Genomic DNA, 25,380 nt, shown 5'->3' on the forward strand with positions numbered 1-25,380 from the left:
ATCCTCACCCTTGTGCTGTGGTTTTCTCATCCCATTCCTGCTGCCTGCCAACCTCATTCACCTCGTCCCATAAGCATTTGCGTCTGAGGCTCTAACAGTAACAGGGTGGAGAATGACACAGGTACAGGGTTTGGTTTGGTTTTAGTGCCAATGACACCCCCACTCCTGCCCCGTCCCCTGGCCCCTGAGTTTATGCCCAGCAAGCTGCTTTATGTTCTCTGGGAGAGGGGGTGTATTTTGGACTCTCCACATGGCCAGGAATGAGGCAGGGGCTCTGAGGGCCCCATGCCGGCTACAGTACCCTTATACACATAGCTCATCCCAGCCTCCACCAGCACTGCCCCCCTACCCCCTTACCCCCACTTTATCACAGCCAAATCTGCAGCCAGGGCCGGGTTTACTCCTCCGGGCACTCCTGTCCCCGCTGTGTCACTGCTTTTGCACTTCTTTGGAGAGTATAAGGAAATCTGGGGTGCTGCCTAGCTGAGAAGAGAGGGAGCACCCTGAACAGAGGCTACCCCATCCCATTCCCTGCTGGGGCTCCACACAGGGAGGCGGAAGAGGGAGCTCCGGTAGGATTTATTGGGAGGTCAGTGCTGTAGTTAAAAATCCAGAGGCAAGATCTACCTCAAGATTAGAGAGAATGAAACAGATAGGAAAAAGAGGACATAGAAATAGACACTAAAAGACACAGAATCAGGCAGAGACAATGAAGCGGAAAGGAGACTGGAGAGAATAATGAGAGAAAGAGACACAGGAGAAAGGCGGAGAGCAATAAAGAGACAGATGCAGCGATGGGCGCAGAAATGAATAGGAGTCAGGATGGGGAGAGGATATAATTTAGTGGCTCAAAGAACAAACGCTGGCCCTGCCTGGTGTGGCTCAGTGGATTGGGCACCAGCTTGTGAAACAAAAGGTTGCGGATTCCACTCCCAATCAGGGTGCATGCCTGGGTTGCAGGTCCCCATTTGGGGGTGTGTGAGAGGCAACCTGTGCGTGTATGTCTCACACACATCCATGTTTCTCTGCCTGTCTTTCTCCCTCCCCTCCCCTCTCTCTAAAAATAAAAACAAAAATTTTTTAAAGAACAAACTCTAGAGTTAGACTTTGAGAAATAGGCAGACAGAGGCGGAAGGTACAAAATAGGTGTTTTTTAATTGAAAACTTTTATAAAAAGGATCAGAAATATGAAGGGGACACTGGGCCAGGCCTGGGCCTGTGGCGTCGGTAGGAGGGGCTGAGGGTAGCAGGAGCAGTGAAGGGCGTCCCCACTTCCATCCGTGCATCAGTCGTCCACTCTGTCCGGTCCAGCTTCCCGGTGCCCATGCGCGAAGGCAGGCAGGAGCGAGTGCACCCCAGGGAGCCCAGGTGCACAGGCGCGGGGAGGCATTGGGGGCCGCCTGGGCTCAGGCCCGAGGCCGGGCAGGCACGCAGTGGTGCGGCTGGTGGGAGGGTGCGAATCCAGGGCGGCAGATACAGCGGAATGAGCCATCGGTGTTGACGCAGCGCGCGTTGATGCAGAGTGGAACAGCAGGCTCGGCCTCGTCACACTCGTTGATGTCTGGGGAGGTGGGGAGAGGAGTGTTGCTACTCAGGCCTGGGAACGGAGGAGTCTGACTCCCTGTCCCCTGAGGCTCCTGAGGCTCCTGAGGCTCCTGAGGCAGAAGGGTGTGAATGCAGAGCCTCCAGGATGAGTTCGAACCCCGCCAGTATCATCTCCTGGCTGTGTGAGCCTGAGGGGGTGGCTTAACCTCCTGTGCTTCAGCTTTGTGTTCTGTAAGATGGGTACAGTAGCCCCTAAGTCACTAGGTCTTTGTTAGGAAAAGAATACTGATGGTGGTATCAGCCACAGTCATGCTTACTCCAAACTAGACATGTGTTAAGCACATTACCTGCATTAAATTTATCCTCCTAATAACCCTGTGGAGCACATTCTGTGATTCAGTTTTGCATGTGTGCCAACTGAGGCCCAGTGTGGGGAAGCCCCTGCCCAGGGTCACCCAGCCGGCCCGCACTCTGCTTAGTTGGCTCTGGGACCAGCTCCCAAAGGCTCTGAGGGCCCCGCCCCCTGCTCCTTCTTGGCTGTGAGACCTTGAGGAACTCAGTTCCCCTTTTCTGAGCCTGGATTTACAGCATCATTGTAAACCAGTATTAACAATGTTTGCAATTCTTTGAAATGGGTTCTGCGACTATGGTCACTTCAGATGAAAAAAAAAGTTAGCAAGGGACAGTGACCTGGCCAGGTCACATGACAAATTGCTGGACTGATTCGGAGACCTCTCCAGTTCCTGCAGGGTCCTGCACCACTGCTCTCTAAACCAGGCAAATGGGATTCATGCTCCCACTTTACAGACGCAGAGACTGAAGCTCTCCAAGAGGTCAAGCAAGTTAACCCAAGGTTGCACCGGCAGGCCCTACACATCACACCTTCAGGGTTCCTGCTTCAACCTGCTTCAAGCCCAGCGCAGGCACTGGGGGCAAGCTCTGCTTCCCTCAAGCCTGACCCCACCCTTGTCAGGCTGCTCCTTCCTCACTGGCCCTGCCCCTAGATGTCACTGAGTACCCACCTTTAGTCAGGGCTTCCCCCCTCTCCCCGCCCACTGGCCCCTGCCATCTGCTCACCCACGCAGGCCATGCGGGTCATGTCCAGGCGGTAGCCGTCGAAGCAGTCGCAGGTGAAGCCCTCGGGGACACGCACACAGCGGCCATGGGCACAGCCGTCCAGGATCCCGCACTCCTCCGCCGCCAGCCCCTGGTAAGGCCCAGTCCGGGCGCCTGCGGAGAACGCGTGGACTCCTGATTCAGGGTCTGTGCCTTTTCTCCCTCATTTCCCAAAGGCCAGTGGTGTCCCTGGCTCTATATTCCTGTTTGTGCCCTTCCGAATGGCCATCCCTCTCCAGGGGGCGCTGTGGTGCTCCCCCTAGCTTTCCCTCTATCCGCACGCACCTCTTTCTTGGTGGGTCTATAGGTATGTCTCAGTTCTCTGGGACTTCATCTGTATTCTCCCATCTCCCTGAGCCTGTCTCTACCCCCGGCTTCTTTGTGTCTGCATCTCTCTCCTTCCCTCCTCCCTGTCTCCATGTTTGCATAGCTCTGTCCTCATCTCAGTCCCCATCAGCCCGCACTGCTCACCATCTTCACGTGGCTCATCAGGCTCTGGGAAGGAGCCACGGGTGTCTCGGGACCGATAGCGCCAGCGGGTGCCCGGGCCGGGTGGAGCAGGAGCCTCGGACTCGCCATAGGGACCGCCATCATCCTCAAAGTCGGGCACGTCGAAGGGTGGCACCCCGTAGGGGGCCTCTCGGCGGGCGAAGGGTCCAGGTGGCAGAGGGTAGGGATCATAGGGTAGCACAGGTGGTGAGTACAACTCAGGCCCATACGGAAGGCCCTGGTAAGGTGGACCTAGGTCTGGACCATACTCGTAGGGAAGTCCAAAGCCACCTGGCCGCGGGGGGCCATATGCAGGGGGACGCAGCACGTTGCACAGGGCCTCAAAGTCATCTGTGAACAGGAGCCAAGGCTAACAGTCATCCCTTGCTCGCTTGGCACCTACCATTCACGTCCCCACTGTGGGAAGCACCCAGAGGAGAGGGTGGGAGGCCCAGGGCTGAGGCACAGACAGGGCTTGCAGATGGGGGGCCTGGGCTTGCAGGGTGAGGATCAGGGGGTCTGGAGCCAGGACTGAGGGTCCAAGGGCTGAGACTAGGATTTGAAGGTAGTGGGGTCAGAAGTCCCAAGGATTGCAGCTAGGAATTATGGTGCTGGAATTTGGGGGACCATGGGAACTCAGACTAGAGGCCCACAGAAATGGGGTGCTGGTGTTTTAGGGACCAGGACTGGGATTCCCAGGAACTGCTACTGGGGTCTGAGGGGCTAGGATGCATGGGGGTCTGAGCCACGGGACCTGGAGGTCTGAGGACTGAGTGTGGGGTCTTTAGCCCTGGGACGGGCGGCGTTCCCCAGGGCTGATGACTAGGGAAGTCGAGGGTTTGAAGAGCCCCATGTGTTGGGGTCTTAGGCACCTGGATTCTGGGGTCCAAGGCAATGGAACTTGGAGGCCTGTGGGTTATGACCAGAGAGGCCACGATGGTAGGGCTGGAGCAACTGGTCTAAGAGGCCAGAATTTGGCAGAGGGGGCCTCACGGGCTGTTTTGGGATTCTGAGACCAGGAGTTGAGGGTTTGAGAGACCAGATCTCAGGGCCCTATGGGACTGGAACTATGGGACCTGCCGATAAGACTGGGAGGTCTTTGGGATGTGACTTGGGGACTAAGGGACCGAGATTTGGGGATGGGCTGGGACATTTGGGAGTCCAACACCGGGTCTGAGACTCGGAGGTCTAAGGGTCTGGATTGGGAGCCTGAGGGGCAGGGCCTCTGAGTGTGACCCAGGCAGGTGGCAGTACCTGAGTCCTGGGCAGGGCAGAGGGCGCAGTCCATGCCCCAGGCCTCCCCGTAGAGGCAGCAGCACTCTGTGTAGGTGGCCTGGCGGTCCAGCCGGGGGCGGCTGCACACGAGGTCAGCCCCCACTTCCTGCCAGCACACTCCCAGGCTGTCCTCTGAGGGCAGAGACAACACGCATCAGGGTGGGACTGACAGATCCTCCCAAACACTCAGCCTCTTCTCCTTCTGGAGCAGCCTAGCAGCCTCTGCCTATAATCACATCCTTCTGAGCAGCTGAGATCTGACCCCCAGAAGCCCTCTGAGGCAGCTCCAAGGTTCTGAATTGAGGACAGGGCTTGATTGGATATGAGGCTGTCATATAGAAGGGAAGAGAAAAGGGGTTCCAGTGGCTGGGACATAGGGTCTGAGAGCCCTATGGCCAGAGGCCAGAGGTCCAACCAAGCCTGGCCTCTGGAGGACTGTGTGGCCTTGGGGCAGTTGCTTTTCCTCTCTGAGAACTGTCTGGATGAAGTGTTTGAGCATGCTGTAGGAACAGAGTTTGGGTCCATGGGCAAAAAAAGAGAAAGAGCCCAAAGAAATAGAGACAAACACATCCAAACAGTCAGCGATTCAAAGACAAACAGATGTCCTAGCTGGGTAGCTCAGTTAATTAGAGCATCATTTCAATATGCCAAGGTTGTGGGTTTGATCCCCGAGCAGGACATATACAAGAATCAACCAATGAATGCACAAATAAGTGGAATGACAAATCAATGTTTCTCTCTCAAAATTGATAAATAAATTAAAAAAAAAACAGGTAAGCAAAGATGCAGAAAGAGACAGAAAGAAACAAACCTAGAAACAACGATAGAACCAGAAAGTGTCCGAGTCAGAGAAAAACCTAAAGACAGAAATCCAGAGGAAGGCGGAAAGAGTTGGAGATACTATCGGGAAAGAACAGGGGGCGTGCCTTTAGCACTTAGATCAGGCCCTGTTCTGTCCTTAAAAATTTTCACAACCATCTTATAAGGTAGGACTACTGCCAATTCACGCACCAAGGAAGTGGGATCCAAGGGGCTGGCTGTGCCGCGTGGGCACAACTGGGGAGGGGTGCAATTGGCTGGGCCCAGCAAGGCGGGCTTGAGGCCATGTTACCTAGACTCTGGCTCTCGTTGGAGACGCAGCGGCGCTGCGAGCCGTCCAGCACCAGCGGGGGCTCGCACGTGCAGTGATAAGAACCCACGGTGTTGACGCAGCGGCCGCCCTCACACGCTGGCTCCTCGTCCGCGCACTCGTCATTATCTACAGCGGGCGCCGTAGGGGCAGTGGTTAAGAAGCAGCCCTCTCCACTTTCCCAGCTCCCCAGCGCATTGACAGGGAGAGATAAAGTCTGGATTCCTGGAGAGGCGTCCTACTAGTTGTGGCTACATTCCAGAGGGGGGCTGGCGTGGTGGAGGGTATTTTGGGGAATGGTGGACGTGGGGCTCATACCGACACACTCCAGTCGCTGGGAATGGTAGTAGTAGCCGTTGCTACAGTAACACGAGTAGCCGGGGGCCGTGTTCACGCACACACCACTTTTGCACACCTGGTCTCGGAACAGCTGGCACTCGTCCACATCTGTGGGAAGGATGGTGAGAGGCACGCGGCCAACAGGAGAGATGGATGAGGGCCAGAGTGTGGGGTGGGCCGGATGGTGGTGGGGGGCGGGGGTGGCTGTGTGACTTGCCCAGGAAAGAGAGACAGAGAAATGGCGATAGAGACCCAGAGATAGAGATGGGGAAAGATGGAGATAGAGAGATGGGTGGGCGGGAGCTGGGCCTGGAGGCTGAAGGTGGGTGGGGCTTAAAGTCCGGCCTCACCTCTCCGGAGGCTTGGGTCTCCGCTAGGTGCCAGGTAGCCCCGGCCGTGGGGGCACAGCGACTGGTACTCAGCTGCACACAGAGACAAGGCTAGGCCCAGACTCCAGCAGCCCAGCCCCGACCCCCGCTCGCTCACGCCTGCAGGTCCCCGTGTTTACTCTGGCCCCTGCCCAACTTTCACTGCCCACCTCTCAGCCTCATGCCCACCACCCAACCCTCAGCCCTGTGCCCACGCCTCGGCCTGCGCCCACCTGTCTCCGTGCTCGGGCACTGCTGGATGCGGCAGCCGCTGCCCCAACCCTCACCCACAGTGCAGCAGCACTCCTGCCAGGTCACGTTCCGGGCCAGGATGTTGTCACATGCATCTGGAGCTGCCGTGTCAAAGTAGCACTCCCGGCGCCCACTGCCCACAGGTCCCTGCCTGGGTGGGCTTGGCCGGTGGGGTGGGGGTGGTGGGGGTGGCCTGGCGGGCAGACCAGGGCTGGCAGGAGCCTGGGGCTGTGAGCCTTGAAATGTGCCTGGGGAGGTAAGAGGCTTTAGCGAGTGGGGGCTGAACCTCCAGCCCCCATGTGATAAATGGGGAAATTGAGGTGCGAAGGGCTCCCAGCCGGGAGTGACAGAACCAGACTCCACTCCGTCATAGCGCCTTTCTCCTATTTTTACCTCCTGTCATTTCTGCACTTCTTGCCTCCCTCCCTCACTCTCCCAGACCTCGGGCTGTCATCAAAGCTGCAGTTCGGCTGGGAGGAAAGGGGTTTCCCCTCACCGCCCCCCAGATGTCTCCCTGGGTTCTCACATCCAGCATGTCCCAAAATAGCCTTGGAGTCTTCATCCCCAAACAGAGGCCTGGGTCAGGCCACGGGTCCCTTGCCCAGGCAGCCCCACAGCCTGTCCATTGGCCTCCTGAGTGTTTCACTCACCCGCCCCCTCTTTCCCTCCCATGGCTGCTGCCCGACCCAGTCCTGTCCGCTCTGCCTGGGCCCTGCCCCAGCCTGCTCCCCAGTCTCTCAGTGCCCAGGGCCACCTCCTCCAACCCACCTCCACATGGCAGCCAGAGGAGGGTTCAAAATCTGGTTACACCTCCCCTCCTGCTCAAAACCCTTCCACGGTGCCAGGGTAACCTCGGGACAAGTCTAACCTCCTGACCACGGTGAGTCAGTGTGACCTGGCACCAACCTTCTCCTGCAGCCTCTCTCCCCACTGCTTCCCTTGCTTCCCTGAACGCATTTCAGGTCCTCCCACATGCCAGGCCCTCTCTTGCCTCGGCCGACCTTTGCCTTTGCCCTTGGTCTCTCTGCTCCCAATGTCACCCTCACCCACTTCACCTGGTTCATTTCTACTCCTCCTACTTCTCTCAGTTCAGACACCCCCTCCTACAGGAAGCCCTCCCTAACTCTTCTCTCAGGCTGGAGCAGGCACTTCCTGTGGAGTCCCACAACCCAGTAGCTTTTCCTCAAGACAGGCTGGTTCCCTCTGGCCTGTGCTTCCTCATCCCAGCCCTGATGTCTTCAGGTTGTCACCATCTAGTGACATCTCTGTCAGTCCCCACTGCATTGTGAGCCTCTTCAAGACCGAGCGATCTTCCCTGGTCACTCCTGTGTCACCGGTGCCCAGAACAGGGACTGAACACAGCGGATGCCCTTGTGGACATTGGTTGAGTGAAGAAATCTGGTCAAGTCAGGCAGGGCCAGGATCTAGTTCTCCTGTTGCTGGGGCACACGACCCAGGTTAACCCATGGATTCTGAAGGTTTTTGCTGTTTGAAACAATGGCATCTCATTGATGGCAGCTGTCCACATCAGCAGTGGTTCGACCACATGAGTGTTCTGTGAGGCAAGCGGCCATCAATTAAAGAGACACTGACATCACTCTTACCAGCAGAAGTCCGTGGGGGGACACAGCGCCCAGTCATGGGGTCAAACTCCTCTGGACTGGTGGGGCAGACACAGAGGAAGGAGCCTTCCACGTTCTCACACAGGGCAGCTCCACACACCCCCTGCAGGGTTTCACACTCATTCACGTCTGTGAGCAGGAGACAGTGGGGGAGAGGAAATCAGTGGTGGTAAACTCTGAGCTTTCCAATATAATGGGTCTTTGTGAGGGCCCAGGCCCTGTCAGTGATTTCTCTTCTGGTGACAAACCCTGAATGTCCCTTGGGAGCCTTCTGCTCCACTGTTTCCAGCCCATGTGCTTTGAGCAGAACTATATCTACTCCTGGGGGTGGGAACAAGTCCCAGGCACAGCCAACCAGATTGCTGCATTTCTCTGGTTCAGAAATAGGCCGTGACTAAGCTGGGCCAATGAAAGTCAGTCCTGGGATTTTGGCTGAAAATACTGAGAAAGACCTCCCTCTGTAGCTCCGGCTGCCAAGCTGAGGATGTTAAGCCAGAGGTGCTAGGGCCACCTCTGTCATTGTGGAAAGAGAGTCTGCCTGAAAATGTGATAGAGGGAAGCAGAGCTGAGAGAGGGAGACGGGTAGCCTTATTATAATTTCTGGATCCAACTGTGCCCGAAGTTCAAATATATCCTATGACTTCACGGTTTCAATTCCTTTTAAAGAAATACAGCCTGTTGTGTTGGCATCTGTCAAAACCTAAGGAGATGTATAGTTAAGATTCATGCATTTCACTGTATGTAAATTGAACTGCAAAGGAAAATATCTGTAAACACATATCAAACCCTGGTAAATGATATGCACACTGAAGAATTTAGAAAAAAGTGTACCCATGACTCTAATTTAATTTTAAATCTATCCAAAAAATTAGGTGGATTCATGGGTAGATATATGAGAAGGCAAGTGTAATAAAATGATAATAATAGGATATAGGTCACATTATATGTTTTTCCTCATAAAATGTTGAGGAAAAATAAAGAATGGTTATGTCCATTTTAAATGAGTGCATTTTACGTACTTCAGTTTTTAAAAAGCATCCCCCAGACATAGTGTGAATGAAGAGGTTTTCCTGACATGAAGATGACCTTACATCCCAAGATCTCAATTCCACACCCTTAAAGTTCACCTCGTTCAGATTTGTGGAGAGGGGTGGGGCCTGGCCAACCTCTTCCCGACCCTTTGGCCCACCCACCGCTGGAGCCCCCCCCGCCCCGTACCCACGCAGTGACGCCCGTCCCGCGCCCCCTCGTAGCCCTGGTCACAGAGGCACTGGAAGGAGCCAGGCAGGTTCTGACACGAAGCATGGGCCCCGCAGAAGGACAGGTTCCGGCATTCGTCCACATCTGCAACCGGTAGACAATCAGGCCATCGCTGGGCCTTCTATCTCTCCCACAGCTCACCCAATGCCCAACGGACACCCACCCTGGCATCCACCCCCAGGCGTGGGCTGGTAGCCGGGGTCGCAGGCTGGCGTGCAGCGGTAGGAGCCAGGGGTGTTTTCACAGCGCTGGGCCCCGCAGATTGCCGGGCCGTATTCTTGGCACTCGTCCACATCTGCAAGAGTGAGCACAGTGTGAGGGGGAAGGGAGTCACAGGCCTGGATTCACAGGTTCCTGATGCCTCTTTCAACTCTCATGACTGAGGAGTCTGTGTATCTCATATTCTAGGAGTCTGAGCTTCTAAAGACCGAGAGTGACGGTAATTCCCAAGGCTTCACTGCTGTTTCTCACGTAGCCCAGACATGGTCCCACCCCGGCTTTTGCACTTGCTGTTCTCTCTGTCAAGAACACTTTTCCCTCAGCTGTCTGCATGGCTTCCTCCCTCCCTTCACTCAAGTGTCCGGGTCAAACCCTCCTAGCACCCCTCCCCTGTTGCCCTGTCATCTCTGTCCCTTTATCCCATTCTATTTTCCTCTTTAAACTTGACTTTATTTTATAGCCACATCCCTAGGATGCAGACTCCACACCAGCAAGGACTTGTGTCTGTGTGTTCACCACGGCGCCCCCAGGGCACAGAGCAGCACCTGACATGCAGCAGGGGCCCCAAACTGTCTGCCGAGTGAGTTTGGAATGAACTTACCTATTTAAGGGAGTAGAGGGGTGTTGGATGGAGGGGGGCCAAGGAGGAAAAAATTGGGACCACTGTAATAGCATAACCAATAAAATATAATTTAAAAAAGAAATAGAAATAAATCCATGGAAAGACAGAAAAATTACCTATGTAGTGTCTGTCCATCCCCCCTCCCCACATCAGCTCCATGAAGGCTGAAATTTTGTCCGACGCACTGCCGGCTGCACCCCGTGTCTGGCACACAGCAGGTGCTCCATGCATGCGTGTGGAATGAGTGAGCGAGAACCCCGGACTCAGGTTTCCATGAGTCAGAGGTCTGGCAACCAGAGGGCCAGAGGCAGCCCACAGTCATTTCATCTGTTCCACAGAACACTGACCCACACTCCATCCAAAATGATGTCTTAGATTAGCTCTGGCCTCCTGTCTCAGCCAGCACCTCGCCAGAACCTGCTAGGGGAATGGGGCAGCAGGGCTGGGAGGCGAAGGGTGAGGTGGGGGAATCAGGGGACAGAGGGGTGGGAAGGCATTGAAAGTGAGAACAGTAGGTAGGCAAAGTGTGGTCTGAAGGTGGAGCAGAAGCCAGAAGGGGTAGACCGGTAGTTCCCAAGACCTGCCCAAGTCTGAGGAAAGGCAAAGGGCTGAATCTGGAGAGACAAATAGCACTTTGAAGGGTGGAGTTTAAGTGGTCAGGGGCCAGTGCTTAGAGAAACCTGGGGAGTTTCTCACTGGGAAAGGGTGGGGCCTGGGACAGCCAAGGCTGCACCTCTTTGGAGGGACAGTTGGAAGGAGAGTGGGTGGTAGAAGGTTGAGGGGGAGTGTCCAAAGAGAGGGGACCTGAAGAGGGAGAAACAAGAAGTTTTAATTGGGAAGCAGGTGGGAGGGAGACGGAGGGGCAGGGTGGGCAGGTGGCGGAGAGGCCCACTGCTCTGAGGCTGGAATGTTTCACTGGGATAACTCAGCAGGCAGAGGGGGCATGGGCTGCTTCTGGAAGCGAGGTTTGGCCTGGTTCCTGATAGCAGTAACTTTCCCCATCCTCCCACCTCGCCTTCACCAGAAAGTACAAGACACACTAACATAATTTTTAAATTAAAATAATACTGCATGTCAACTGTAATTGACAGACAAACAAATTTAAAGAAAAAAAAACCTCCACTGGTGCCTTATTTCCAGCATGGAGATGGGGACAGAGTAAATGCTTGGTTGGGGCCCTTTCACTCCCCACACGTCAGTGCGATACGCAGGCCCAAAGGGAACCAACTCCAGCAACTTAGGGGCGGGAGCTGCGGTCTCACCATCACAGGTGCCTTCAGGGCCCACGTTGTAACCAGGGTCGCAGCTTCGGACACAGCGGTAGGAGCCCGGGGAATTCTCACAATGCTGGGAGCCGCAAAGGGCTGGGCCCCTCTCACGACATTCGTCCACGTCTGAGGGGTGAGGTAGGGAGGTCAGGTGCGGGAAGCAGGGGCGGTAGAGAAGCAAAGGAGAAATGATGAGGGAATCAAGAAGGGGAGAAGACAGTCAGGAGGAGGAGGCAGAGACGAAGAGAAGAGGGCAAGAGAGGAAGAGGGCAGAGGACAGGAGACAGGAAGCAGAGGGAAGAAAGAGGGGGTCAGGCCGGGCGGGGCCTCTCACCGAGGCAGGAGGCCAGGTCGGGGCTGGCGCGGTGTCCCGGAGGGCAGACGCACTCGAAGGAGCCGTCGGTGTTGGTACAGATGCCGCCCTGGCAGAGGTCTTCCTCGCTGCATTCATCAATGTCTGCAGGACAGTGTCCAAAACAGGGACCACCTCTTCCTCTGCTTAACCTCTCAGGCCACACCCCTCCACACCCCTCTCCCCGCCACTTTGGCTCCAAGGCCTTTAACACCTTCCCCAACTCGTCTTAGGTTCCTTCCTTCCCTGCAAGCACCACCCCTCCGATGGGTTCAGGCTACGTCCTTTCTAATCACTGCCCAGCTATTCAAACCCCAACCCTCCCTGCTCTGCCACAGGGCCCAGAAGCCCCGCCCCCCAAACACAGTCCAAAATGCAGATTCCCCATTCCACCGTCTTCTACTGTCCTGCCTTTTCCTGATGTAAGATCACCCTTTCCGGGTCCAGGCTTAGCCTGGGTACAGACCGAGACAGGAGGCTCCACGAGGTCCGGGCCGGTAGCCAGGGGCACAAGTACAGGCAAAGGAACCGTCGGTGTTGAGGCACTCCCCGTGGGGAAAGCAAAAGTCACCCTCAAGGCACTCGTTCACGTCTAGAATACCCGAGAGACAGACCTGAGGGTCACCTACCCGCCCCCGAAGCACAAACCCCGCCCACAAAGAGGTAACCCTGCCCCCAAGCCACATCCGAAGTGGTGGGCTTCTAAGCTCCACCCGCAGCCCCTCAGTCTGGTTTCCATCTCCCTAACAGGCTCGCCCAGGAACACAGGCCCAGCGCGCAGGCTCTCCCCCGCTTGTCCCATCCTGCCCACCTGCACAGGGCCCGGGCCGGCCAGCCGGCGCCCGGTAGCCAGGCGCGCAGCTGCAGTGGAAGGAACCTTCAGTGTTGGTGCAGTGGCCATGGGGGCCGCAGGAGGCGCCTGAACTGCACTCGTTCACATCTGTGGGAAGGGGGGTTTCAGCGGGGGTCCAGTCTAGAGACATGCAGCACAGTTCCCTTGGGGTAAGGGGCCTGGAGGACATGGTGAGAAGTGTCTTGGTTTGAATATGAGGTGAAGGCTCCATGGCAGAAGTGGGCTGGGGACCACAGTTGGGGGTCCTGTGGGCCTGGGTTTGTGGGAACCCCCTGTGCCAGTATCCTGGGGTCAGGGAAGGGACTCTGGACTGGTACAGGGGTCAGAAATTAATTAGAGTAAGGGATCGGGTACTACAAACCAGGATCATTGGACAGCATTCTGATGGGCCAGGGGTCAGAGTCAGTGACTAGGAACTGAGATCAACTAGGGTCAGGGGTTGGGGTTATAATCAGGGTCCAGAATTCTGCCTCCAGTCAGGGGTTGGGGCCAGGGATCATGAACCCAATCAGGCCCCAAGGAAGGGGCTCTCAGAAGAGACAGGGGCAGTGAAAGCCACAGGATCAAGGGTCACACAGAGTCAGGGATTGTGGTCAGGTGTTACGGTTAGGTCAAATGTCACAGTCAAGTTCAGGGGTCACAGGTCACATACAAGGCCAGAAACAGGCAGGGTCAGGAGGGTCACAATTGATAAAGTGCTGTGGTTGTGTTATTAGCAAGGATCATGGTTAGGGTCAAATATCAAGTTGATGGTTCATGGGTCACAGAGTAAGAAGTCACATTCAGGGTCATGGGTTGTGGTTCAGATAAGGGAATTGAGGTCAAGGTCAGGAGGTTATGGACCAGGTCTGGGTGGTAGTCCGGGACAGGGGTCACCATCTCGATCAGAAGTCATGATGCAGGTCCGAGGTCAGAACCAGGGCCTGGTCTCACCAGCACATCGCCCGCGGTGCAGGTGGTAGCCGGCGGGACAGGCCCTGCACTGGAAGGAGCCGGGCGAGTTCACACACTCCTGCCCAGGACATGCCAGGTGGTTCTCACACTCATCCACATCTGAGGGGCAGGGGAGAGCATGGCTTTGAAGGAGTGGTCCAGTAGCCCCCTCACCCATCCACAGTCCTCCCTCCCTCCCTGGCCTCACCCTCGCACTCAGAGCCAGCGGAGTTGGGTTGGAAGCCTGTTGGGCAGATGCACTGGAAGCTGCCTTCTGTGTTCTCACACCGGCCATAGGCACAGGGCGGGGGGCTGCGGGCGCATTCATCCACATCTGGGGCAGAGGGAACCAGTGGGGCCGAGGAAGCGGCTGGGACCCATCCCCATCACCACCCTCCTCGGCTTTCCAGTCTGAAGGCAGCCCCCTGGATTTTGTCCGGGCTGCTCCCTCCTTCCCCATTTCCCCATTAATGGTCAGGGTAAGGCCTAAACACCACCTCCTGCATGTGGACTTCCTGCCTCAGAGCTGTCCCCTCCTCAAGGGTCCCACAAGCATGAGAGTATCATCCAAAAAGGGAGGTGATATGGAGAACACCTTCATACTTGGAGAAAGGGGAGAAGACTCTGCAGTGAGACTCTCCCCACCCTCTCAGTCCCCTCCACACTCTGACCCATCCTCCACCACTGAGCTCCTTCACCCTGCCTCTCCGTCCCCCAGTCCGGTCTCTCTCCAGTGCCCACAGTAGATGGGGGTGCAGTGCGCTTGGACTCAGCATCCTCACCTTGGCAGGGGGCCCCTGGCCCTCGGGATCGGAAGCCGGCAGGGCAGGCACAATGATAGGAGCCTGCCGTGTTGTCGCAGCGGCCTGGCCCACAGGGTGGTGGCTCCTGGGCACACTCGTCCACATCCTCTTCGCACGCCGAGCCCCGGAAGCCAGCCGGGCAAACACAGCGGAAAGAGCCGGGCAGGTTCTTACAGACCCCTCGGCCACAGAGGCCCGGGCTCTGGATGCATTCGTCCACATCTGCAGGGGCAAGGAACCCCTTTATGCGCCCCCCCATTCTACAGTCTGCTCCCCTGACTCCATCTCTTTGACTTTCCACTCCATCACACAGTCCCCAGCACTCTGCACTCCACTCTCCATCACTCTTCCTCCTTCTCATCCTTCGGCCACCCTGTCTTCTCATTCTAACTCTCCAAACTCCACCCCTCTCCACCTTTTCAATCCCAGTTATAAGCTGCCTGTCTGCCTCCTAGGACTCTGCTTTTCTAGTCCCCACCAGTGTGGGCCTCCTTCTACGCTGTCCCCTACAACTGACATATCCACCCTCCATGACTCAGTCCTCCTGTTTCTCCTCACTTGGCCTCTCTGTCCCCTTGTCACTGTTGCTGCAGCCATCAGGCCGCATGTCTGGTTCTAAGAACCTGGCCTCTGTCCCCATCAGGCAGCCTCATTGCTCAGTCTCTCCAGCCCTCATCACTACCGCTCTGCCCTTCCCCCCACAACCCTTTCCCCTCGGCCCCTTCCAGTCCCTCACCCTGGCAGCCTGCTCCGTGGGGCGCAGCCTGGTACCCAGCGGGGCATACGCACAGGAAGCTGCCTGGCGTGTTCTCACAGCGCCCGCGGTCACAGGGCGGCGGCACGCGGTGGCACTCGTCCACGTCTGCGGGCACAAACCGGACGGCTGGAACTGGGGAGGACACTCCTTCCTCCGCTCCCCCACGCCCCGCAGTCTCAGGGAGGCTAGATGGGCAGGGGCGGAGCCAAACTAGGGCTGCAGCCAGGATGGGCGGGAGAGGAGGGCGGTAGGGAGGGGTTCGAAGTAGGTAGATTTAAGACGAAGGTGGGGCTTGAGTGGGGAAGGCAGGACTGGGTCTGGGGTCCCCACCAGGGCAGAGGCCAAGAGGTGAACAGTGAAGGGGGCCATGTGGGAAGAATAGAGCCTGGGCGGGGCAAAGAAGGGAAGGAAAGTTTGGGGGACCGAGCAAAGGGGTGTCAGGAGAGGGAAGGGGCAGGGTGGGAATCGGGGGTCGTACTCAGTGGATAGGTTTCGGCAGTTGTGGGAGAGGGGCGAGGGCCAGGGGGCCGGCGGGGGCTGGTCTGGCACATGGAGGGGCGGGGCCCAGAGAGGGCGAGCTCCGACCTGGTCCGAGCAACAGGTTGAGTAGTAGTAACTAGGGATCCGCCCAGGACCGGAAGGGCCAGCTGGGAGGGGAAGAGGCAGTGGAGAGGCCCAGGGGAGAGTCTGAGCTAGTCCGAGGGCGCGGCAGGGCCAGGGGCCAGGGCTGCAATAGTAAGACCAAAGGGGTTTGAGGAAGCGTGAGAGGGCGGGACTGCTCTGGAGAGGGTGTAGGCGCGAGATCGTGCAGAGGTGAAATCTGGCGCCAGCGAGGCAGGTTTCTCACCCAGGCACTCGGTAGCGCGCGGGCCTGCTCGAAAGCCCGGGCCGCACACACAACGAAAGCTGCCTGGCGTGTTTTCGCAGCGCCCAGGGGCACAGGGTGGGGGCGTGTGGCGACATTCATCCAGGTCTGAGGGCATGGAGGGGACTTGTCAGGAGGTGACCCGGCACCGTCCTTTCCCCCACCTCCTACAACCCACTCCGTCTAGCTCACCAGTGCAGTGTGTGCCCTGCGGGTTGAGCCGGAAGCCGGAATCGCACACGCAGGTGTAGCCACTGGGCCGTGGGATGCAGCGTCCGGGGCCGCAGACCTGGGGATTGCTCTGACACATGCCCGCGGAGGGACCTGGGGGGTCCAGTCAGCCAGGGTTCTCCCATCTCTGAATCCTCTGTCCCATCATCCCAGTACAATCCCCTCAGATCCTCTGCCTAAAACACCTGCATGCACGCCCCTCCCAAAGCCTTCTTCCACCTGCGACCATCCTCTTTGATTGTGGGACGTTCTCATCAGACCCTCTCCCTAAATTTCCCCATAATACCACCCTAAGATCGCCATTTTAAAATATTTTGCCCTCTAATTCTCTGCCTCAGATACGTTCTTTGTGCTCTCATGAAAATAAGAATTTGTAACATTAACTGAGCACTTACTATGTGCCAGACACTTTAGAGACAGCTCATTGAATCCTCACAATGATTCCTATTTTACAGATGAGGAGACTGAAGTTCAATGATTTGCCCAGTTGACAGAGAACTTGAACCCAGGCCTGTCCGACTCCAGTTCTTGAGGTAACTGCCACACACCCCTCCCACCTTTATCTCTTCCCACCCTCCTCAACTCCCCTGGCTGTGGCATCCCTGCTTGTTATATCCTGGAAACCTTCCCCTAAGACCTCCGCCTGTCATGCCCCCACCAATGCCCTGGATTCCCTCTACCAAACCTGATTCAGGGACCTCAGGACCAATCCAGGATGGGATGCTGGGTGGGGGAAGCTCAGGGCCTGGCCGGGGCTCAGGCCAAGGTTCTGGGCGATGGGTGGGCAGAAATCCTAGTAAAGAAAGGCTATCATTGAGTGGAGACCTGGATTTGAATGTCCCTGCTCCTCTCTCTTCCTGTTCTTATGAGAGACAACATCCTCTCCTCCAGAAGCCAGCTCACCTGTGGGTGACCGAGGGGTGGAGGGTGGAGCACGGGGTTGGCTGAGGGAAACTCGAGGTGACTCCTGGCTCAGAGGCCTGGTGTTGTAGCGGAGGTCGGAGGCCGAGTAGTGGTAGCCAGGGCCAGCAGGGCAGATCTCCCGAAAACCCTCTGGGAACAGGAAAGGAAGGGAGAGGGGCAGAGAGAGGGCATGAAAGCAGGAGGGAATGAAGGGGCTGGGGAGGCTAGGGTCTTGCCTGGACTAGGGGTGGGGGTTGGCCTGGGAGTGTATCAGGAGTTTGGATTAGATGCTGGAATGGGGTGGTACCTTGATCAAAGGATAGGATGTCTTGGAGGCCAAGTATGGGACCAAGGATGTTTTCCATATTTGGGATGGTGGTGGGGTCTGGTTTTGAGGTCTACAGAGACTAGGCTGAAGGCCAGGAAACAGTCAGGCCAGTCATGGGGTTTGGTTTTAGGCAGAAGCTAGACTCCCAGGGAAGTGCCTCAGGGAGGGGTGTGTCTGGGGTAGGACTCAAGGTGGAGCCTACGCTAAACACAGTGTCTAGGATCTGGGGACTTGGCTAAAGCAAGGAGACACCGCAGGGCAGGCAGCACATCTGAAGAGCTAGGAGTGGCCAAAGCTGGAGGTGACGTTCAGAGAGCCCGGCCTAATTTAAGGTAGTGTGTCTCAGGGACAGGTGTGGCCAAGGATGGGTGTGGCCTGAATGGAGTTCAGTCCGAGGCTAGCGGGTCTCAGAGGCAGGGGCGGTGGCCAAGACTAGGGCCCAACCAAGTTTGAGGGCTGAGAGCCTCAGAGCTGAGGGGCGGGGCCTGGGGGGGGCCTAGAGTCTAGGGGTTGGCCCAGTAGGAGGCCCTCACCTGAGCCGAAGGGTGGGCAGAGCTGGCACCCCCGACCCCAGGCTTTGCCCACGCGGCTACAGCAACAGATCTGTTTGGTGATGTTGCGCAGAATGGGCAGTGAGCAGCCGCCATCACGGAGCACGCGGAAGCAGGGCCCCTTGGCCTCAGAGATCACGTGTTGGGCTGGAGGAGGGGAAGGAAATTTTTCAGTGAGGAGTTAGGAGGGTAGGGTAGCTGAGAAGTAGGGCACCCAGGGCAGGTTTGGTGGGTTCAAGGGACATTCAGGAGAGGTCTGAGAGGGGTCTGGAGTCCAGCAAAAGGTTTGGGGCCTGAGGAGAGTCTGAAGGGGTGAATGAGACAGTCTGAGAAGGATCTCAGGGTCTGAAGGTCTGGTGGGGGGAGGTGAAGGGATTTGGGGGGCTGAGAGAGCTGAAGAAAGCCTGGGGATCTGAAGGGATTTGATCTAAAAGTTCCGAGGCCTTCTTAGAAATGGCTGAAGAATGTCCAGGAAGTCTCCGAGGGCTCTAATAAGAGACCTGGGAGTCTTGGAGACCCGGGGGTGTCTAAGGGAATTAAAGGTCCAGGGACGTTCTGGGATGAGGTCTGAGGGCAGAGCAGGGGGGGGAAGGGGGGGGAGTGGGGACATGGGACCCGGCCTCCTCCCCTCTCTGGATGGCTCACAGATGCAGCTGCTGCGGGATGAGTCCAGCAGGAAGCCATCAGGGCACACGCATGTGTACCCACCGTGTGTGTTTGCACACTCCCCGTGTTGGCAGCGCCCTCCAGCTGCGCACTCATCCACATCTGCGGGGAGGGATGGAGTGGTCCTCGTGGTGTCTGGCTCCCTGCCCCCCCCCCCTCCAGAGCTAGGTCCCTCCAACCTCTGTCCCACTCACCTTTGCAAGACCCATTAACCCTTTCAAAGCCAGCGGGACACGGACCATCTGGGGCTCCCACTCGGTTGGAGTCCCCTGTAGAGAGAGGAAGGGGTGGGCCAGGGGTAAGGGGAGTGAGAATGGAGTGGGCAGGGACAAAAGTGCGGGGGGAGGGAAGGATTAAAAGATGTTGGGTGTTGTTTGAGTGCAAGGTCAGCCTTAATTAAAGTTGGCAGTCTGACTGAAAGCAACGAGGGAGGTTCCAGAAATGTATGACGAGGCCATGGCACAAAAGCAGGATAAGAACAGAGCAGTCAAATTCAGAACGATATGGACGGGTCTGGACTGGAAGTGATCGCCACAACCGGGTAAACATGGCTAATTTGTGAACTGGGTTTATCTCTGGGCAGAGTGCAAAGGGGGCTGGGTGGGGCTCTCACCCCTCCCCAGCTTCGGGCACCTCCAGAAGGTCCTGAGGCTTACCCAAGCGCTCCGAACACGGCCGACAGTCATGAACGCCCCAGGCCACACCGGCCCCTCGGCAGCAGACATCCTGGGTCCTGAGCCCGGGCACTGGGGAAGTGCACTGTGGGGAAGTGTTGGGTGAGCAAGTCCCTGTGCACACATGGGACCCCTCCCCACCAGCCTCCTCTCACTTCGCCTCCACGCAGCTCCCGAAAGCAGTAACCAAAGCCTGAGGCGTCCGAGTAGCTGTCCTCACGGGGAGCGTTCTGTGCCAGCACCGTGTAGGGTGCTGCGGCTTCCGCCCGCGCTGCCGCCTCCGCCCGAGCCACTGCCTCCGGGTCTGCCACGTCCCAGGGGCCGGACACACGCTCCACCTGGTGCACCACCACGGACGCCTCCTGCGGGTGCTCCACGTGGACGCTCACCATAGACGCCACGCCTGGAGGGAGGCACCGCGGGGCAAAGGGATGTCTACCCGGGTTCTTACAGAATTGGGCTAGGAAAACGGGGAAGGGCGCACTGGAGAAGAGTACTCGGGGGAAGGCAGAAAAGATGGGGTCAGAGGAATGGCGAGGTGGTAGGCACAAGATTAGGAGAGGACCCGGGCCGCACTCTCCTCACCGTGCTCGTCGTCGCGGTGGTTGGCCACTGGCATGGTGTACACCGAGCGGGTGAGGCCTGGCATGGCTGGGGCCGGCGGCCGGGCACCCGAGGAATGCAACTGGCAGAACTTGCCAGCAAAGTCCGGGGGACAGAGGCAGCGGTCAGGCTTCACGCACACACCGCCGTTGTGACAGATCAAGGGACACAGGACTGGGGGTAGAGCGAGGACACTCAGAGTCAACAACCCACCTGGCAGGCATCCCTGGGGCCAGTGCACCCAAACTAGCTCGACCCCTAACATCATAACTAAACCCTCAAAGGTATCACTCAGTGCTTAGTCGCTACACCTTGAGCTATTCTGTGCCACCTCCACCAATCCTTAGCTACCTGCATTGGCTGGGTCCAGTTTTCCAGACCACTGTGGTATAGCTTCGCCGACTGGGTCGGTTCGCCACGCCCTCTAGGTCTTCATTCACTTTCCTGTTACCCTACTCTCTCCCTCTGGAGTCCCACTTTTTGATTGACTTCCCAGAGTACCAGCCCCGCCCACACAACTCTATCCCCGCCCATTTGGCTTAGCCCTGCCCACTCTAGCTTTCCATAAGAAGGTGTTTATTTATTTTTAATAAATTTTGGGGGGTGACATTGGTTAATAAGATCATACATTTCAAGTATATATTTCTATGATACATATCTATATATTGCATCGTGTGCCCACCACCCGAAGTCAAATCTTCTGTCACCACATATTTGGTCCCTTCCAGAAGTACTTAGCCCCGCCCATCTCTCGTCTGTCTGCGAGTTTTGCGGTTCCAGCCCCGAAATCCCAGCTGGTCCCTTGCATTGACTAAAACCACATTTTAGTCACTCCCTGGCACCACGCCCCCCTTGCAACCCCGCCCACATCACCTTCTACCCGCGGAATTCTAAACTCCGCCTATCAAGCGGTCCAACTTGCAGCCTTTATCTCCGCCCACCTCCTTTACACTTACTGATTTGCCTGGGCCTACTCGTTCACGCCCCTCCCACCCCATCAGCCGGCTATCAGGGTGTTCTAGCTCCGCCCACCGCATTATGTCTCCGCCCACCTCCCCTTTGGCTCTGGCTCTAGAGCTCTAGCTCTGCCTTCCCGCTTCCAGAATCCCCGGGGCGGGGCTACCAGCGGGAACGCGCTTCCTTTCTCTGCGCGCCCTCGCTGGGCCCCAGGCCACCTCTGGGAGGGGCACTGCCAGCTGTGCGGCGGGGTAAACAAAGAGAGGGGCGCGGCCGGGGTAGGGCGGTGGCTCCACATTCCGGATCCTTGGGGAGCCCTGGCCCACTGAGCCAAAGAAGGCCGGACATACGCTTCGAGGGCACCCCCTCCCTTTCTCCCCAGGGGTGACCGAGAACAGCTGGAGACAGCTGTGCAGAGAGAAGGAAGGGGGCAGGCGCCGGGGCCATCCGGGAAGGCGTGTGTGGTATTCTGAACCATACACTGGAGAGAGAAAAGTATAGACAGAGCCCCTCAATTTAGAAGGGTAAAGAGACTGGACTCCTGGGAGGAAATCAGCTAGAGGGCGGTACTCTGGGGTTCAAAGGCAGCTCAAGTTTTCTGGAATTTTAAGAGAAAGAACCTAGCTTAGAGTAACTAAGGCACCCATTCAACAGGAGTCCCTTAAGTTATTTTGGGGAGAATCACCTAGAAGAGAGGACTCCAGTGCCTTCTTGGGGATGGCCAGTTTGAAGGTATTGAGGACAGGGTGAGAAGGAGAAGTGGAACTTCTGGGAGTCCCCAGCACAGGAGAGCTTCAGTAGTCTGGGAAAACTCTAAGATGCTGTAGAATTTCCCCCTCCCCTCCCAGCTAAAGTATTAGGTGCCCGAGTCTTCTCTTTAAAGGCTGACCAGTGTCTGAAGTCCTCTTGGGAGAATCAGTTAATCAAGATCAACTCTGGTGTTCTCTGAAGATAGATGAATCAGAAGTTCCTGGGCAGGGGGACAGCTGAATGAGCAGGACTTGGAAAGACTGGGATTAGGAATGTCTAATGGGACTCAGTTGCAAATATAAGAAAAAATGGTAGTCTTTATGGGAAGAGAATTCGGCTAGGAAGTGGAGTTATCAGTGCATAGAGTTTGCAATCTTAGGCTTCTCCAGAATAGTGGGGAGCAGTAGCTCAGAGAAAATACTACACAGTTCTCTGGTGAGGAGCACAGTTTGGGGGATTACATCAGAAGAATGGGAGGGAGGGAAATTCACTGGAGTCTATTGTTGGGGAGGGATTGAGGGCAGAGACTCTGGGCTCCCCAAGAGGCCAGGACTCCAGGGTGCTTTAATAGGGGTCCTTAAACAAGTGACAGGCCTAGGAGAGGCTTAACTGGGAATCAAGATTCCAAAATAGGAAAGGTCTCTGCTGGGGGTTGTGGTAATCAGGCTAGATCTGGGGGGCACTTCCCAGGCTCCAAGAGCATTTCTCCACCTTCTGTTGGCCTGAACGCAGGCCCCCGCCCAGCTCCCTGAGGGCTCCCAGGCCTGGGCAAGCCGCTCGCTAGACATGCATGGCCAACTCCACGCCCCTCGCCCCTGGAGAAGTGAGGAGCTGAGAACATTGGGGTCCTGCCGAGGTCAGGTTCCCTTCACATGCCCCTCCTTGTCCCTCCAGGGGCTTGGCACCCGCCTGGGCATGGCGCCTGGCACGGGCTCATTGGGGCTGGGCTGGGAGTGAAGGAAGGAGGGAGAAAGGGGAGGAGAGAAGGAGTGGCAGCGGGCGGGGGCTCAGGCGGGAGATGAGCTCACGCCTCCCGGGCTGGGTTGGCTGGGGGCCAGGCTGGGCGAGTTCTCAGCGCCAGGGGCCCCCACTCCCCACTCCAGAGGGCCTCTTGGGTTGGGAGCAGGTAGGCTCAGACCCTGAGCGCCCCCCCCCCCATCCCCGCATTCTGGGGCAAACAGGTGGCCCATTTTCTCCACCTCACCTGAAGCCCCCAGGGGCTACCTATCTCCAGGGGTGCCTGGTGCAAACCCTCCTCCTGTCTGCTCTGCCCCCAGAGGATCATCCCATCCCCTAGGCTTCCTATCTGGATTTCTCTCCCACGTGTGACCCTTGCAACTCAGGGTTCTGCAGACACTCCCCTTCTATGGACCCTTCCCCTCTCAGCTCTCTGATCCACTTTCTTCATCCCAATCTCCCTCCACACAGGCACCCCCTCCCTGGACTTCCCTAATCCCTCTCACCCACAGACGCAGAAACTGCACCCCCCACCCAGGGCTCTGAAACTCTCCCTTGGTCTTCAGGGACCCATTACAGTCCCAGAACTCAGGCCCCCTTTACACAAGCTCCCACGGCCTTCAATTCTGATGTCCCCAACTTTGACTCAAAGGCTCGAAAGTCGGCCTCAGGCCCCTCACGTGGGACGCCACAGGTCCCTGAGAAGCCCCATTGCTTGAAAAATCAGGACCCTAAGGACCCAACCCCAAATGCCAGGAATTTGAAGCTCCCTTCTTTAAGTAACCAGGGATCCCCCTGCACGGGGAATCTGGGCTCCCTCTCCCGGGGGGACTGTCTCCCCCATCCCCGAGGGTTTCTCCTTCCCCTGGGAACTCCTCCCTCGGGACCACCACCCCGCACTCACAGGCGCGGAAGCCGGGTCCCCCCGGGGCCGCCCCGCCGGGCGCGCCGCTGTCCACGCTGGTGGTGTTGCGGGGCGCGCAGATCGGGGTACAGCGAGGGCCGGTGGGCCCATGGACGCAGCGCAGGCTGCACACCGCTGGGGTAAAGCGCACGCGGAGGCGCTCTCGCAGCTGGCAGTGTCCCGGCTGCGGCCGGAGCAGCTCTAGCAGCACCAATAGCGACACCCAGAGCAGCCTCGCGCCGCCCGCCATGGCTGCAGCGCCGCGCTCCGCCGCGCCGCCGCCCCAGCCCGCCCGAGGGGCCCGGCCGCGCCCGCCCGCCCGCGGGGGAGGACGGCCGCGCCCCCGCTCAGGCCCCCCCTCCCCACCACTCCCTCCCCGGCGGCCGCGCGGGGGCGCGTGGGGCTGGGCGCACAGCCAGAGGCGCGCAGGCTGGGCGCTAGACTCGCAGGGGGAGGGGGCGCCCCCTCTGTCTCCCCCTCGCACCAACAAGTGAATGGGGCCCGCAGGGGAGCGGCAAGGAAGGGAACAGGTGGGGGCGGGCCCATTTCTCCCCAGACAGGGCTGAATCCATAAAGAGGAAGGAGAAGTGGGGGCCGCATTTGGGGTGGCGGCTAAGGGCTGATTCTCTGCCCTAGGTACAGAGAAAGGGGCTTCATATGGAGAAGGTGCTGTCATGGCACATCTGGGCAGCCAGGTGGCACATCTGGGGGAGAGAAGGGTCAGTGCACCTGGACACATAAAGGAATTGGGGGTCTGGATGGTGGGCAGAGCGCTGGTGGGGGGGTCATTTGAGGATATACTCACATCTGGCCAGAACCCCCGCCCCCTGCACCTGGTAGAAGAAGTCAGAATGGATACGGGGAAAGGGTGGACTGAGGCTGTGGGTGGGGGTCCTTACATCTGGCCAGAGGCCCACATCTGGAAGACTTTAGGGAGGAGGGGACACATCTGGGCTGAAGGCCACAGCAGGAGGGGGATTTTTGAGGGTGGTAAAAACTAGGGGATGTGCTAGCCCAGGGGTGAGAGCTGGAGCAAGAGGAGAGCAAGGGAAACAGGGGGAGGCCTTTGGCCTCTAGCCGCCCGGCAATTTTGGGCATTCAGTGACCCTGCAGGCGCCAATCCGCACAATCGCTTTTGTTGTCTGGGCTCGTTGGGCTGCACTCTCTGCCGAGACAGTACCCCGCTCTTTGGCCAAGGGCAGCCCGGACGCCTGGCTTCCCGGCCCCACCCCCACGGGTCAGCCCCTCTGGCCAGTGTCTGGTTCTGTCCCGGGTTCACCTCTCGAGACCGGACGCCGGGGTCCCTAGAGGGGGCTGTGTCCTGGGGTAGGGTGCTGAGCTACAATGGGGGGCGGCTAGGCAGCGGCTGGACCGTGGGAACCAGACGGCTTTATCTGGCCCGGAACCCCCCCGCCCCCCGGCGGCAGAGGAAAGGCGGATGTTCTTACCCTGGGTCTGGCCGGCAGGGGCGCGCTGCGGGGGCCTTCTTCTCAGCAGTGCCCGGCCCCCCGGCCCACGGGGCCGCAGTCGCCTCAGCAGAGCTCTGGCCTCTTGCAGCCTGGTTGGGAGGGGGCAGAGCAGGAGCTGTGACCGCGGTTAGGCTGACACCCACCCCCCAGCTGGAAGGGGCCTCCCAGCCAGGTCTTCCAGTAGTGGCTCTGCCCACCCCCCTGCCCCTCCCACCCCACTGCAGGAACCAGGCCTTGAGCGTTCTTTAAAGGCTCTGCGAGAAACAGAGACAAAGACGGTGGGAGAAATAGATGATGAAGGGAGAAAGAGGAGAAATACA

The 25,380-nt window shown here is 57.9% G+C and overlaps 1 protein-coding gene across 2 annotated transcripts; it reads right to left on the bottom strand.

Moving 5' to 3' along the window:
- Nucleotides 1-1,136: 1,136 nt before the first annotated feature.
- On the bottom strand, nucleotides 1,137-23,892 carry LTBP4 (latent transforming growth factor beta binding protein 4). Of its 2 annotated transcripts, XM_045846583.1 has the most exons (30): nucleotides 23,592-23,892; nucleotides 20,006-20,197; nucleotides 19,576-19,823; nucleotides 19,403-19,505; nucleotides 18,941-19,015; nucleotides 18,726-18,848; nucleotides 18,063-18,227; nucleotides 17,202-17,351; nucleotides 16,984-17,091; nucleotides 16,260-16,391; nucleotides 16,050-16,175; nucleotides 15,182-15,307; nucleotides 14,425-14,667; nucleotides 13,851-13,976; nucleotides 13,643-13,762; nucleotides 12,668-12,796; nucleotides 12,323-12,448; nucleotides 11,839-11,961; nucleotides 11,499-11,630; nucleotides 9,559-9,690; nucleotides 9,354-9,479; nucleotides 8,118-8,264; nucleotides 6,495-6,761; nucleotides 6,244-6,315; nucleotides 5,873-6,001; nucleotides 5,537-5,683; nucleotides 4,405-4,557; nucleotides 3,133-3,501; nucleotides 2,623-2,775; nucleotides 1,137-1,561 (listed from the first exon to the last, which is right to left on the bottom strand). In XM_045846583.1, exons 1-30 carry the CDS (start codon nucleotides 23,839-23,841, stop codon nucleotides 1,407-1,409), a joined length of 4,647 nt encoding a protein of 1,548 aa, XP_045702539.1. In that variant the 5' UTR covers nucleotides 23,842-23,892; the 3' UTR covers nucleotides 1,137-1,406. The 2 variants fall into 2 exon arrangements, with proteins under 2 accessions (XP_045702539.1, XP_045702541.1); XM_045846585.1 differs by lacking the exon at nucleotides 9,354-9,479.
- Nucleotides 23,893-25,380: the final 1,488 nt, after the last annotated feature.

Source organism: Phyllostomus hastatus, unplaced genomic scaffold (genome assembly GCF_019186645.2).
Source record: "Phyllostomus hastatus isolate PE091 unplaced genomic scaffold, TTU_PhHast_1.1 phas_contig_5, whole genome shotgun sequence".
Lineage (NCBI taxonomy): Eukaryota > Metazoa > Chordata > Mammalia > Chiroptera > Phyllostomidae > Phyllostomus > Phyllostomus hastatus.

Bases quoted from the DNA above. Each gene is read 5' to 3' on its own strand.
- LTBP4 (XM_045846583.1), bottom strand. From the start codon at position 23,841: ATGGCGGGCGGCGCGAGGCTGCTCTGGGTGTCGCTATTGGTGCTGCTA. The intron at 16,392-16,983 runs GTTTGGTAGAGG...TGGACCCCCCAG, and splicing joins TCCTGAGGTCCCTGAATCAG to GTCCCTCCGCGGGCATGTGT. The intron at 11,962-12,322 runs GTCTGTACCCAG...ACTGTCCTGCAG, and splicing joins TCGTGGAGCCTCCTGTCTCG to ACATTGATGAATGCAGCGAG.